The sequence below is a fragment of the Heloderma suspectum genome, chromosome 2, assembly GCF_057233095.1.
Source record: "Heloderma suspectum isolate Gila_16-S chromosome 2, 16-S_ref, whole genome shotgun sequence".
Taxonomy (NCBI): Eukaryota; Metazoa; Chordata; class Lepidosauria; order Squamata; family Helodermatidae; genus Heloderma; species Heloderma suspectum.
The window spans coordinates 368,253,925-368,266,827 of record NC_139459.1 but is presented as its reverse complement, the minus strand read 5'-3'; the positions used below and the strand labels follow the sequence as shown (position 1 = coordinate 368,266,827).

The window sequence follows — 12,903 nt, the reverse complement described above, 5'->3', positions numbered from 1 at the left end:
TCTCTTAGAGAATTCCCCACCCCGTATTCCCTTTGTGTCAGTGACGGTCTACACTTCAGTTGTGACGAATTTCCCCTCCCTCCCACTGACTGGTACCACATATATAGTGTCCATGTGTACCACTGAAAACAAGCACCTGACACAGGTTTCCATTGGTAGTAAAAAAAAAAGTATTGGCTAACAAAACTTACATATCTTGAATAGGCACATTTCTGGGCACCTTTTAAAACATCCTTGCAGGATGAACAGTCGAAAGATAGATGAGGTAGGGAAGCCCCTTGTATGTGGATATGGGGGGCAGGCACTATTAGACCTAACTATGCTGCTGGCAGGGAAGTAATAGAGGCTCACCCTGTATGGGGGGCGACCCAGCTAGTGGTACAGGGGGTGAAAATAAGGGATGCAAGTGACATTGGGTGGACTTGCTTCCATGGGGCATGCTAGCTAATGCTACAGTGGGGATGCTTATATGGGGTATGCTGGGGAGGGGGCATGCTAGCTCGTGCCACGACTACAGGGGAGGATGCTTCTCTGGGCTATGCTGCTGCATGAGTGGGATGGGCAATGCTCATATGGACTATACTACCTCTGCTGGGGACAAGCACTTTAGGCACACCAGGAAAAGGAAAGCGCAGTACTTAGCCAGGCTAGGTGGGGGGTGGGTAACGGTCCCAGACACAGTTTGCGGTAGCTGAGCAGGTATCTCGAGCATCATGGCATGACGCAGTTTCTGACGGGGATTCAGAGGGCATGAAGCGAGGTGATCTTGCCAGGCTTCAATGAAGCCTGTGTTGTCAGCCCCAAGTCTGAGGAATGGTGGAGTTGTGCTGCAGGAGCATGTCACGCCTGGATTCACGGGCGTTGTGGAGGATGCAGCCTGCAACTGTGACATCAGATACAAAGTCTTCCTCCACAACCAGAACCATGTAAACGGAGCGCCAATGTACTTCAATGTTCAGGATGGTGCATGGCGATGCCATTCACCATGGCAGGGGGCTGCTGAGGCAAATGCATGGGTCTAGCTCATCTGCCACTGGGGAATTCCAGAACGTGGCAGTGTCATGGCTTCCCCGAGAAACACCTGCATATACATCCATAAGCAAGCCCTTGGTGTTCACAAGTGCCTCCAAGACCATGCTGTAAAAACACTTACGGTGGTAGAACTCAGTACCCATCCCCTCGGAAGCCAAAATGCGTACATGTGACGAGCCAAGCTCCTCCACCTCCCGCTGCCTCCCGCTTGAGAAGAACCAAGCTAACAGAAGCCTTGCATGTTTTCTCTCTCATTACCCACCTTGGTGACGTCGGCTGGGTGCAGCTCGTTCAGGATGCACACGGTGTTTCTGAAAATTTCTCAGGCTGTGGATTTCCTTGTTCCCAAAGTGGTGCTGAGCAGGAGGTAGCCCTGGTTGAAGGCCAGTTTTTTTACAGTTTCATTTAACCTATAATGCCTCATGCGGCTCAGGACCACAATGCATGATGGAGCGCTTCTCCCAATCTGAACCTACCTGGATGCTATGATCAACATCTGAGGCCTTCCTCTGAATGCCACCTCCAAAGGAGGCTCGGAAAGTGGCAACAAGGTAGAGGGCCTTTTCAGTGGTGGCACCCTTATTATGGAATCACTTCTCCACTGAGGTCTGCCTGGCACTGACAGTGTCATCTTTTTGGCATCAGGCTAGGACTGTTCTCTGCTCCCAGGCTTTTAATGGCATATGCCATTGTGAGAGGGAGTGGTCCTGGGCTGCCTCAAAGAGGTGGTAGTGGGACCACTCCTAAAGAAGCCCTCTCTGGACCCGAAAAATCTTAGTAATGTTAGGCCAGTGGCAAATGTTCCTTTCCTGGGCAAGTTTCTTGAGTGGGTGGTTGCCAACCAGCTCCAGACACTCTTGGATAAGGCTGATTACCTAGATCCATCTCAGTTGGGGTTCAGGCCAGGTTTCGGCACAGAAACAGCTGTGGTCGCCCTGTATGATGACCTATGTTGGGAGAGAGACAGGGGGAGTGTGACCTTGTTGATTCTCCTTGATTTCTCCGCAGCTTTCAATACCATTGACCATAGTGTCCTTCTGGGATGAATGTCTGAGCTGGGAGTGGGAGGCACTGCATTGCAGTGGTTTCACTCCTCCTTGGATGGTCAACCCCAGAAGGTGGTGCCTGGGGAATATTGTTCAGCCCCGTGGATTCTCCAGTATGGGGTTCCACAGGGGTCAGTTCTATCCTCCATGCTATTTAACACCTACATGAAACCATTGAGTGCAGTCCTCCAGAGTTTTGGGGCACGTTATCAGTATGCTGATGATACGCAGCTCTATTTCTCCTTTTCATCTAATTCAGGTGAGGCTGTGGATGCGCTAAATCGGTGCCTGGCTGTGACAATGGACTGGATGAGGGCTAATAATCTGAAATGTAATCCAGACAAGACTGAGATGCTGTTGGTGGGTGCTTCTGCTGACCGGATGGAGGGTGTTCAACATGTTCTGGAGGGGGTTGCACTCCCCCTGAAGGAACAGGTTCGTAGCTTGGGGGTTCCCCTTGGGCCATCTTTATCACTTGAGGCTCAGGTGGCCTCAGTGGCACGGGGTGCCTTCTACCAACTTCAGTTGGTGGCCCAGCTACACCCCTATCTGGGCAGGGATAACCTGGCTTCAGTTGTCTATGCTCTGGTTATCTCCAAATTAGATTACTGCAATGCGCTCTATGTGGGGCTGCCTTTGAAGACAGTTCGGAAGCTGCAGGTCGTGCAAAATGTGGCGGTCAGATTGATAACGGGGACCAGAAGGTTCGAATATGTAAGACCAACTCTGGCCCGCTTGCACTAGCTGCCTGTATGTTTCCGAGTCTGATTCAAGGTGCTGGTTTTAACCTATAAAGCCTTACGTGGCTTGGGACCACAATACCTGACAGAGCGCCTCTCCCAACACAAACCTACCTGTATACTACGCTCAGCATCTAAGGCCCTCCTCCAGTTGCCTACACCAAGAGAAGCTCAGAAGATGGCAACAAGGGAGAGGGCCTTCTTGGTGCTGGCCCCCAAATTATGGAATGATCTTTCCGACGAGGCCCACCTGGCACCAACGTTGTTATCTTTTTGGCACCAGGTTAAGACCTTTCTCTTCTGCCAGGCATTTGGCAGCATATGATAAGTTTTACTCAATCCTGGAATGTCATATGGTTATGGTTGTTTGCTTTGAGATTATTTGTTTGAAATTGTTTTAGATATATATTCTTTTGTGTATATTGTCTGTTTGTGTGTGTTTTTTGTGAATGGCTTTTAATCTCTGCATACTCTATTTTTTATGTTTTTAATCTGTAAACGGCCCAGAGAGCTTCGGCTATTGGGCAGTATAGAAATAAAATAACGATGATGGCGCATTTATGCCAGCTATTTCAACAGGTCTAGTATTTTACAGAAATTGCTTTTACCTGTCCAGATTGTTCTTAAATTTTGTATGTTTAAGCATTTGTGCTGTATTTTATCTCGTGAAATGTTGTGATCCACCCAGAGAGCTTTGGCTATTGGACAGTACAGCAATTAAATAAATAAATAAATCTCAGGTCTAAGTGGTGACGTGCCTCTGCCCAATCTTCCTGCAATTCGCTGTGTAGTTGCTGGAGTAGCACTATTCTTGTCCTCCTGTGGAGCGGGGCCACCCTTGGGAGTCTTAGGGGGCTTTGATGGGCCTGGTACCATGTTTGCCACACTCATCCTTCTAGGTGAGGGGGGATATCAGGGGTTTTCTTTGGAGAAAAATAGCTATTTAAATCTCTTTCTTGGACCTGCTCAAAGCTCTGCTTCATTCTGCTTTGTAGTTTCTCAAAAAGAAATTGATTAAATCTGCATTATGAGCTGGGAAAGTTATGTAAGTGACAGGAAGAAGCTGGAGCAAGAAACATATGTGTCCATAAGCCAAGCAACCCTACACTGCCTGGTATAGACTCTAGAACCTCCATCGTCAGCTTCTCACCACTCTATATCCAGGAACAGAATATTTCCAGAATTTTAAAGATCAGCACAAGAGTCTCACTGGACTCTACTCAGAGAAACACCTTACTCTTGGCCTAAGGGGCCCAGCTGTGTGGGATTGGGTGCTGGGATGTAACCATGGAATCCTAATGCAGAATATCCTTTGCTGCATTTCTTCATGGAATCCCTTAAATGCTTAGCTAGGTGAGGCTGGGCAATATGGCTCCCAAGAGTTGTCACAACCTACAACATCCACCTTGTTTTATCCCAGAGGAACAAGCTCCAGAGCAACCACAAATAAGTTGTGCACCATGGTTGCTAGTGAGAATCAAAATGTGGTAGAGAATGAATATTTTTCATTCGAACAGCTAACCTGTTCTATTCCAACCAAGCATCTCAAGTTCCAAAGAATCCCCACATCTCTTGCAGCATGACTGCTAATGGAAATCTCAATGTACCGGTGAAAGAATGTTTTTCTTTCATTCATCATGGTGCAATTCAGAAGAAGAAACTTCCACACTCATGCAATGCAGTCTTACTCCAGGGCCACAAAAACTAGCATTAGGATTGTGAAAGCTGCTAGAAGAGGGCTCCCTCTCATTGTTTAACCCCTCCTGCCAGCAACAGATGGAAGCAACAAAGAGGCCTGGGTCAACACACAGGAGGATTCCTTCAGCATTGCAGTAAGGCTCAGATATTTCACGAGGCAATACAAAATGGGGCATCTTTGCTGGTCCCAGGGACGCCATCCTGCCCATCTGGATTTGGGCATGAAAGACCAATGGAAAGTGTGGGTGCATGGAGGGCAAGTAGTCAGAAAGCACAATTTGTGGCACTTCACAACATCATTGTTCTTTGCGGAGCTGGACCCAGCCTGAGAAAGGCTCAGCTCTTGTCTTAAGCTACCAGGTTTTGTGATCAATGAATATATCTTGGCTGAAGCTACACAGGATGGAAGCACAGGCATGCCCCGTCATCAGCAAAGACGTTGTGCAATGTCACAAATTGTGCCTTCTATTTAGCCTTTCCCACCCTCAGATGCACATACAATTTTCCATATTCTCTCAGGCCCAAATCGAGGTGGGGGAGATCGAGCACCTGGAAGCAGCAAAGATGCCCCATGTTGTCTTCAATTCATTGCATTATAGGAGGTGAACATTTATCCTTCCAATGTTGTAGTACCGCGGTGCTAGAGGAAAACTCCATTGCCTCTTTTAGATGTGGTAAGATGTGCTTTCTGATAACATAAAATCACATTTCAAAACTACAGCAATAGGCATTGCATTGGATTTCCTCTGCAATATCAAATCCATCAGAAAATAGCTTCACTGGCAGCACTGGAGCTGCAGAACAATACCACCCGATTAATTAGACTGCAGTTGCTGCCATGGGCTTTAATGGTGCAGGAAAATTTTAATAACTTTTGACTCGTTGCTTAGAACCTCACCAAAACCATGAAAGGCTCCCTTCTTTAATAAGCCAAACTATGGTGCATACGTTTTCACCTAAGATTGACAAATATATATGATCTCGCCTTTTTCAAAAAGTGGTTTTACATATTCTCACCTGTGTGATCAGTTTGATATCAAGTGAGTGTCAAGGGCTCCTCGGAGGCCTCTCTCAGTCTAATCTAGTAGCCAAGTCCAGACACAGACAAAGGAATTCCTTTCCAAGCTTTATTCTTCTTTTACAACTTAACAACTCTACAGGTAGCAACTAGATCTGAGCAGCAGAGTACCTATGCCCTAAGTTGGAACAGTTGGTCCCCGTTTGAAAGGGAATTACTGGCAGACCCCTGAACTTAAGGACTAGGGAGAGTCCCTCCCCTTTTCCCTTGGATCCTCTGGGCACAGCCGTTGTTTGCGCACCAACCGGGCACTATGCCTCCTTTCTGCGCCCTCCATTCGGCGCCGCTCTCTGCGTCGGCATCGCGCGTCCACCAAGTCTGCTATCTGCGCTCGGTCACTGCCTGGACTGCTATCTAATCTAGGAATGCTGGTGGGAGGAATCTCCGTCAGCTGTAGGCCCTGGGAAAGAGGAGCGCGCTCCTCTCCCAGGAGCGACTGCTCTTCCTCAGAATCAGAACTACTCAGGGATTCTATGGGCTCAGTGACCACCCTGACAGTGAGATGTTTCTTCTGACTGAAGCTCTTTTCCCACTCCAAGGATTTATATGGTTTCTCACCTGTGTGAGTTCTTTGATGTCGAGTGAGATGAGCCTTCTTGCTGAAGTTCTTTCCACACTCCAAACAATGATATGGTCTCTCCCCTGTGTGAGTGCTCTGATGCTGAGTGAGATGAGCCTTCTGAATGAAGCTCTTTCCACATTCCAAACAATGATAAGCTTTTTCCCCGGTATGAGTTCTCTGATATAGAGTGAGACTGCTCTTCTGAAGAAAACTCTTTCCACACTCCAGACAATGATATGGTTTCTCCCCTGTGTGAATTCTTCGATGCTGAATGAGATTTTCCCTCTTACTGAAGTTCCTCCCGCACTCCAAACAATGATATGGTTTCTCCCCTGTGTGTGTTCTTTGATGAGAAATAAGTTGATGATCCGTCCTGAAGCTGCTTCCACACTCCAGGCATTGATATGGTTTCTCCCCTGTGTGGGTTCTTTGATGTTGAGTGAGATGAGTCTTCTGACTAAAAGTCTTTCCACATTCCCAACAATGATAAGGTTTCTCCCCTGTGTGAGTCCTTTGATGACAAGTGAGAATTCTCCTCTCACTGAAGCTCTTTCCACACTCCAAACAATGATATGGTTTCTCCCCTGTGTGAGTTCTCTGATGTCGAGTGAGACCAATCTTCCGAAAGAAGCTCTTTCCACATTCCAAACAATGATATGGTTTCTCCCCTGTGTGAGTTCTTTGATGTTGAGTGAAATTTTCCCTCTTACTGAAGCTCTTTCCACACTCCAAACAATAAGGTTTCTCCCCTGTGTGAGCTCTTTGATGACAACTAAGAGTTTTCTTCTCACTGAAGCTCTTTCCACACTCCACACAAGAATATGGTTCCCCTCCTGTATGAGGTCTTTGATGATGGGTGAGATTTCTGTTCTGAATGAAGGTCTTTCCAAACTCTAAGCATTTATATGGTTTCTTCAATGTGTGAATTTTGCAATGAGCTTTAACGTTTGATTCAGAACTGAAAGTTTCCCTGCGCATATGGAATCTATATTTTTCCAGTTTTTTATGTATTCTTTCTTCGATTGTGAAATGTTGGTAGCCATGGCCCTGAGAAACAAAGGAATTCTTCCTCCTACTGCAATTTTCATCAGCTTTCTTTCTCTGCTGACTGCTGTTTTTACATTTGTCCCTTTTTGGTGACATCCAACATAGTTCTCTCTTATTCTCACCTTCCCACCTGTCACCTTCTGCAATAAAGGCATGAAATTGGTAAAAGACTGAGTTAGCCATAGAACCTCAAAGAACTGAGCAACCCCAATTAATGATTTCAATAAACGGAAGAACGGAAAAGACTTGGATGGGATGCAGTTCTTACCATGGAAATGACCAGCTCAGGTGCTCGACTAGGAATTTCTGTGCCTTTCAGGAAAGAGGCAATCCCGAACCACGGCAGGCTTAGCACCTCCTTTACTGGGCACCCATCCCAAATCGCTCACTGTTACATTTGAGATGGCTCTGCAAGCAGCTGTCAGAACCTCATTGTTTTCAGCCTAGAACAGTTCTCATCACCTCCCTGGAATCTTCCTGTAACTCCTTTGTGGCTTCATAATATCAGACTTGGGTCCACACTATTGAACCCTCCTTGGTTTCCTACCCACTGTCAGCAGGATTCCATCTGCTTTTCAGGCCACGGCAAACCGTGGAGTTCTGTTGCTCTCAGGCAGAGAGAAACAGCTGTCTTTCCCATCAATCCACCCCAGTTGAGGAGACTGCAGTTTGACTGAAGAGAGACTGCAGTTTGAGAGGGAGACTAGGAGAGAAAGAGCTGGCTTTGGGTTCTGTAAACTAACATCATTTTGGGGTGCTGGCTGCTGGGAATCTAGGTTGGGTCTGATTTGTATTTGTTGCAACTCTTAATGTTCCTGATGATCTGCTGACCGGATACTAATTGTTTTTTTGATTCTGTTGTGGTGTTTTTAAAAAATGTATTGATGTCTCACCACTGTTAGCTCCTGTGTGGATTGTTTCACAGGATGGCAGGATTATGAATGGGTTAGTACATAAAAATTGACAAGTCCTGGTAGCCTGCTAGAAGGGGTCTGGAGATGCTGAAATATGCAGTTGCCCCTGCAGGCCAGACCCTCAACTATGCCTTGAAAATGTGCCTGTCCTATGCTGCCCTTCCCCAATCAGTGTTTTGCTGCTCCTATTTTCAGAAACGGAGCTGTCTTAATGTGTCTTGTGAAAATGTTCTGGCATGTTTGGGCCTGTGTCTTTTTAGGTGCTGTTTTAAAATAGTGTTAATTATTTGATGATTTAAATATGACTCAAATGATTCTTATTTTCTTTTTGAACTCTGCCTTCTGAGAGCAATTTCCTCAAAGTCAGCCTCAAAATACTAAATAAATGAATAATATAGGACAGTGCCAAGAACATATTATCTCCCTCAGCATTATTGCATTTGAAATCCAACAGCAGCATGATCAGGAAAACAAGGGGCCTTACCAAGAGAGGCCACGATCCCACAGTTCTCCTCCGTGATTTGCCTGTGCAGGGCTCTCTGGTCAGGATCCAGCAGTGCCCACTCCTCCCCAGTAAAGCGCACAGCAACCTCCTCAAAAGTCACCAGAGTCTGGAGGAAAAAAGAAAAAAATTCTTTTTCAAGGATCACTTAAAGTGGGGTTCCTGGGCCTTGTACTGCAGGACTGAAAGTTGCTTGCTGCGAAAACCACTTGCTGAGGGAACAAGAACAGCTGTGGCCCTCCTGTCCTGCTTGTGGGCTTCCCAAGAGGGATCTGGTTGGCCACTGTGAGAAACAAGATGCTGGACTAGAAGGGCCTTTGGTCCCATCCAGCAGGGCTCTTGGTATGCTCTTCGCTCTGCCAGAAGGAAAGGGAGCGATGCTGGCCCTAGGAGGTTCCCAGAAATATTCTTTCTCAAGGATCACTTAAAGTGAAGTTCCTGGGCATTATACTGCAGGATTGACGGTTGCTTGCTGTGAAGAGCAGATGCTGAGGGAACAGCAAGAAACATCTGTTGCCCTCCTTATGGATTTCCCAAGAGGTATCTGGTTGGCCACTGTGAGAAACAGGATGCTGGACTAGACGGGCCTTTGGTCCCATTCTGCAGAGCTCTTCATATGCTCTTCGCTCTGCCAGAAGGAAATAGAAGAGGGAGTGGTGCTGGCCTTAGGAGGTTCCCAGTGATCCTTCTGCCTACCTGATCTGGTTCCACTCCATCACAAGGAAACAGAGATGGGTCTGCACTTATTGCCAGCATCGTTGCTCTCCCTGTGTGAGACAAAGATGATGGGAAGCCAGTAGGACGTATTTGTCCCAGATCTTTAGATTACGACCCTAACGTCCTGGGAAGTAAGCCCCTTGGAACACAGAAGGACTCACTCCCAAGTCAAATAGAAAGGATTGTGTGGGATGTGATGCAAGTCCAAGCACACCAGATGTTTACCAGATAACTCACCTTCAATTTGCATTTTGCTAGTTCAGTTGGATAAAAATGAGTATTTCCCCATTTGGGCTCCTGGTCACAAATCAGATTGCTGGTTTCCATGTATAAAGCCTTCATGTGATGTAAAATAACCATAGATTTGAATTGTGCAAAAGCCTGGAGACAAGCACCTGTCCCTGAAAACATCTGGGAGGGAACATCAAAGGCGCCAAAGGATTCTCCAGAGAGAAAGACCAGGCAGAAATACCTCCACCCTATATTCATGCTTACCCTGAAAGATGGAACATCCATCGTCCTCCTGCCTTTGTGGGGGGCTCCGTCTGGTGTCTGATGGAGCCTTCTCTGCTACAGGGAAATCAGGCCTCATTTCTGCAAACAGACTCTGTACCTGAAAGAGCAATGAAGATCCAAGATATGGAACGAGGAGAAAGATAAGAAAAGGAACGGGAGAGGCAAAAATATTGGGGCAAGGTATGGAAAATCTCCTCGGGCAATTCCCAGACTGGGTTGGGCAATGTGTAGAGAGTTTTCAGATATCCTCCCTTACATTCCTGACCCCGTGGATGCAATGCTCTCACCTGCTGCTCTTCCTGCTTCTTCTCCTCTGCCTGGCTCAGGAGGAAGCCTTCTGCCAGGGCCACCGCCTGGGAACTGGTCTCCGCTCCACATTCTCTCACCCAGCTCGCCATCTCCCCGGGCAGGACGGCCACGAACTGCTCCAGGATCACCAGGTCCAGGATTTGGTTTTTGGTGTGTCGCTCTGGCTTCAGCCACCGACGGGAAAGATCGTGGAGTTGGCTGCAGACCTCTCGGGGCCCCTCAGCCTCCTGGTAGCGAAACTGTCTGAAACGCTGGAGCGGCAGGTCTGAGCTGACCATGTCCTCACCCTGGATCTTCTGCCCTGTTCTTTCCCAGAATTCCCCACTGCTTCTGGTCTTAATGGCATCAGGGTCTCGTCGTGCTTCAAGGTCAGCTGAGCGTTGCTGGACCATCTTTGATCTGTGTCCCAAAAAACCTCAAACTGGTCCAAAGACACTCTTCCCTCCTCTGTGTCTAGGCAAGGAATTCATATGAGGCAGTGCTGCAAAGGCTCTGTAAAGGCAGAACATTTTTCTGCTGAAGTATACTGTCAGGACAAAATGAAGTGTGCAGGACTCCAGCTAGTAAGCAGGTCTTGTCCTGGAAGGATAGGCAGGCGCATGCCAATACTGAAGGAGAAACTAGGGACTTTGAGAAGATCCTTAACCTGAGAGCCATTGAGCAAAATCCTGCACTTGCATGAGAGTCAGAACATGTCTCCTCCCCTCCCTGCAGTCACGTCTTTCTCTCACCATTCATCCCCCCAAAAGTACATTCCCTCTCTCAGCCTCTCTCTTCCCTGTTCTTCATCCTAAAGCTCCCAACTACACGCCCCCTGTGTGACACCTTCTGCTGCTGCCATCTTCTCCTTAAGCCTCTCTTTCATTAATCTACCTTAAAATTGGTGTAAATTAAGGCTGTTGGTCCTTTAAAGAAACCTTTGTTGAGTTGTCATCAGACTTTTAAAGCTCAATGTATTAATCCACAGAATTCATGAACGCATAGAAGCTAGAAATTCTGCTGAACACATACGTTGCTGTTTACTTTAGACAGACTTTGTTTTACATGATATCATGGAACATTTCTCCCTGATTTTGTGAGGTATAGTGCCTCAGCAGATGGAGGCTCCATTCTTAACTGTCATAGGTAGGAGCTGCCTTACTGCAATAGAGCAAATGTTCTTACAGGAGGAGACAAATTCCTGTTTACATTCTCTTTTACTACTTCTCTCCCCTTTTTTAAACCCCCCACAAAGTGTCTCCCCTCCACCCCCACTGGTAGTAAACGAGTGGAGCGTCTCAGCAACATGCAGAACTGCATCTGAGGAACTATGTGTGTGTGTGTGTGGGGGGGCACCTCCCCATTAATGGGGGCAGGATTGGAGTCAATTACAACATTGCAGGTCTCCTTTGGCCCCCTTTCCTGAGATCAAAGGGGCCACCTGGTCTGCTGAATGTTGGAAGGAAGGGAATGCCTGGATAGTGTGTGTGTGTGTGTGTGTGTGTGAGAGAGAGAGAGAGACAGAGAGTGTAATCCCAAGTGGATTACCACACAGCTGTCCTCCTTATGGGGTGGAATGGGGGGAGGGTTCTCCATGCCTTGAAATCAGATCCCCCCCCCCCGCCTGATGGGAGTCCAATTTTGGCATCTCCCCCAAGGAGGTCTTCCCACCCCTCCTCCCTCTCCTGTCCCCCATGTCCTTCCCCCTCCCCCATATCCCAGGAACCCCCTTCCCCCCCATGCACAAGGCAGCGGGGTGTGTGTGTCTCATCTGGTCCCCTTAACCCTTGGATGTCCAAGCAGCAAGTTCCTTTCTCTGCATCTCTCCCAGCAGGACCAGGGAAATATCTTGCATTTGTACCACACTGGCTTTTGGCTACCCTTGGCTGCTCGTGGCAATGATCTCTTTCCTGCCCCCCATGTCCCTCCTCCCCTCCTGCAGCACAGGGGCCCCCTTCCCCCCAATGCACAAGGCGGTGGGGGTCTCACCCGACCCCACCCAGGAAGGACCGAAGCAGCACCCGAGGAAACTCCAAGCGCCCCCTTCCTCTGGAGGAAGAGGTCGGGACAGGAAGGGCCTTGGGGGTGAGGGCATTTCCTGTGGAGGACACTGGGCCCCGCCCTCCCCAAATCCTCTTCCCCTCTAGGAAACCGGCTCGGTCCCTTTAACCCTCAAGACGCCAAGCAGCCGGATCCGTTCTCCGCTTCTCTCCGAGCCGGACCAGGGAGGCGTCTTGCTGGCGTCCCCTCGGCTGCTCGTGGCAAAGGCTTCTCTTTTCTGTTCCGGACAGTTCTCGTCTTGCTGAATGAAACGGTTCTGTCTCCTGTTTCCTTTCGGCTTGCAACACCTTGTTCTCCGCTGAGAGACAGTCCAGGGCGCTGAAACCTTAACAGGGCGGGGGAGAAGCCGCGCTGCCACCCTGCCCGCGCCTGCTCGCGAGTAAGGCCCATTCCGCTCTACGGGGCTTGCTCCCGGGTAAATGCGTGTAGCAGCCTCTCCCAAAGGGCCGTACATGTTTCTGTCTTGCCATTACTGGGATTTGGAGTTTTACCTTTTAAATTGTTTTGTGGTTTTCGTGTGAACCACCGGAGATGATTTCTGCCCTGAAAGGCAGTATAAAAGGGACTAGGTACAACGAAGATTCCTGAAATCAAAAAGGGATCTTCATTTTAAAGCGGAGACCCACAAAACCACATCATAGAGCACATCTGCCTCCGTGGGCTGAACCAGAAAAATGAGGTATCTGCTGCTCATGCGTGCAG

The 12,903-nt window shown here is 48.1% G+C and overlaps 1 protein-coding gene across 2 annotated transcripts; it reads right to left on the bottom strand.

Moving 5' to 3' along the window:
- Positions 1-371: 371 nt before the first annotated feature.
- Positions 372-12,191, bottom strand: LOC146355954 (uncharacterized). 2 transcript variants are annotated; one of them, XM_084830740.1, is made up of 6 exons: positions 12,130-12,191; positions 10,140-10,653; positions 9,832-9,949; positions 9,316-9,386; positions 8,602-8,728; positions 372-7,343 (listed from the first exon to the last, which is right to left on the bottom strand). In XM_084830740.1, the coding sequence occupies exons 2-6, from the start codon at positions 10,551-10,553 to the stop codon at positions 5,776-5,778; spliced, it is 2,298 nt and encodes a 765-aa protein (XP_084686866.1). In that variant the 5' UTR covers positions 10,554-10,653; positions 12,130-12,191; the 3' UTR covers positions 372-5,775. The 2 variants fall into 2 exon arrangements, with proteins under 2 accessions (XP_084686866.1, XP_084686867.1); XM_084830741.1 differs by having other exon boundaries at positions 10,140-12,191.
- Positions 12,192-12,903: the final 712 nt, after the last annotated feature.

What these genes read in the sequence shown, in the direction of transcription:
- LOC146355954 (XM_084830741.1), bottom strand. Translation starts at nt 10,553, where the DNA reads ATGGTCCAGCAACGCTCAGCTGACCTTGAAGCACGACGAGACCCTGAT. An exon ending in TGGATGTTCCATCTTTCAGG is followed by an intron (nt 9,387 to 9,831) that starts GTAAGCATGAAT and finishes TGTCTCACACAG; the next exon opens with GGAGAGCAACGATGCTGGCA. An exon ending in TGGGATCGTGGCCTCTCTTG is followed by an intron (nt 7,344 to 8,601) that starts GTAAGGCCCCTT and finishes CCTTTATTGCAG; the next exon opens with AAGGTGACAGGTGGGAAGGT.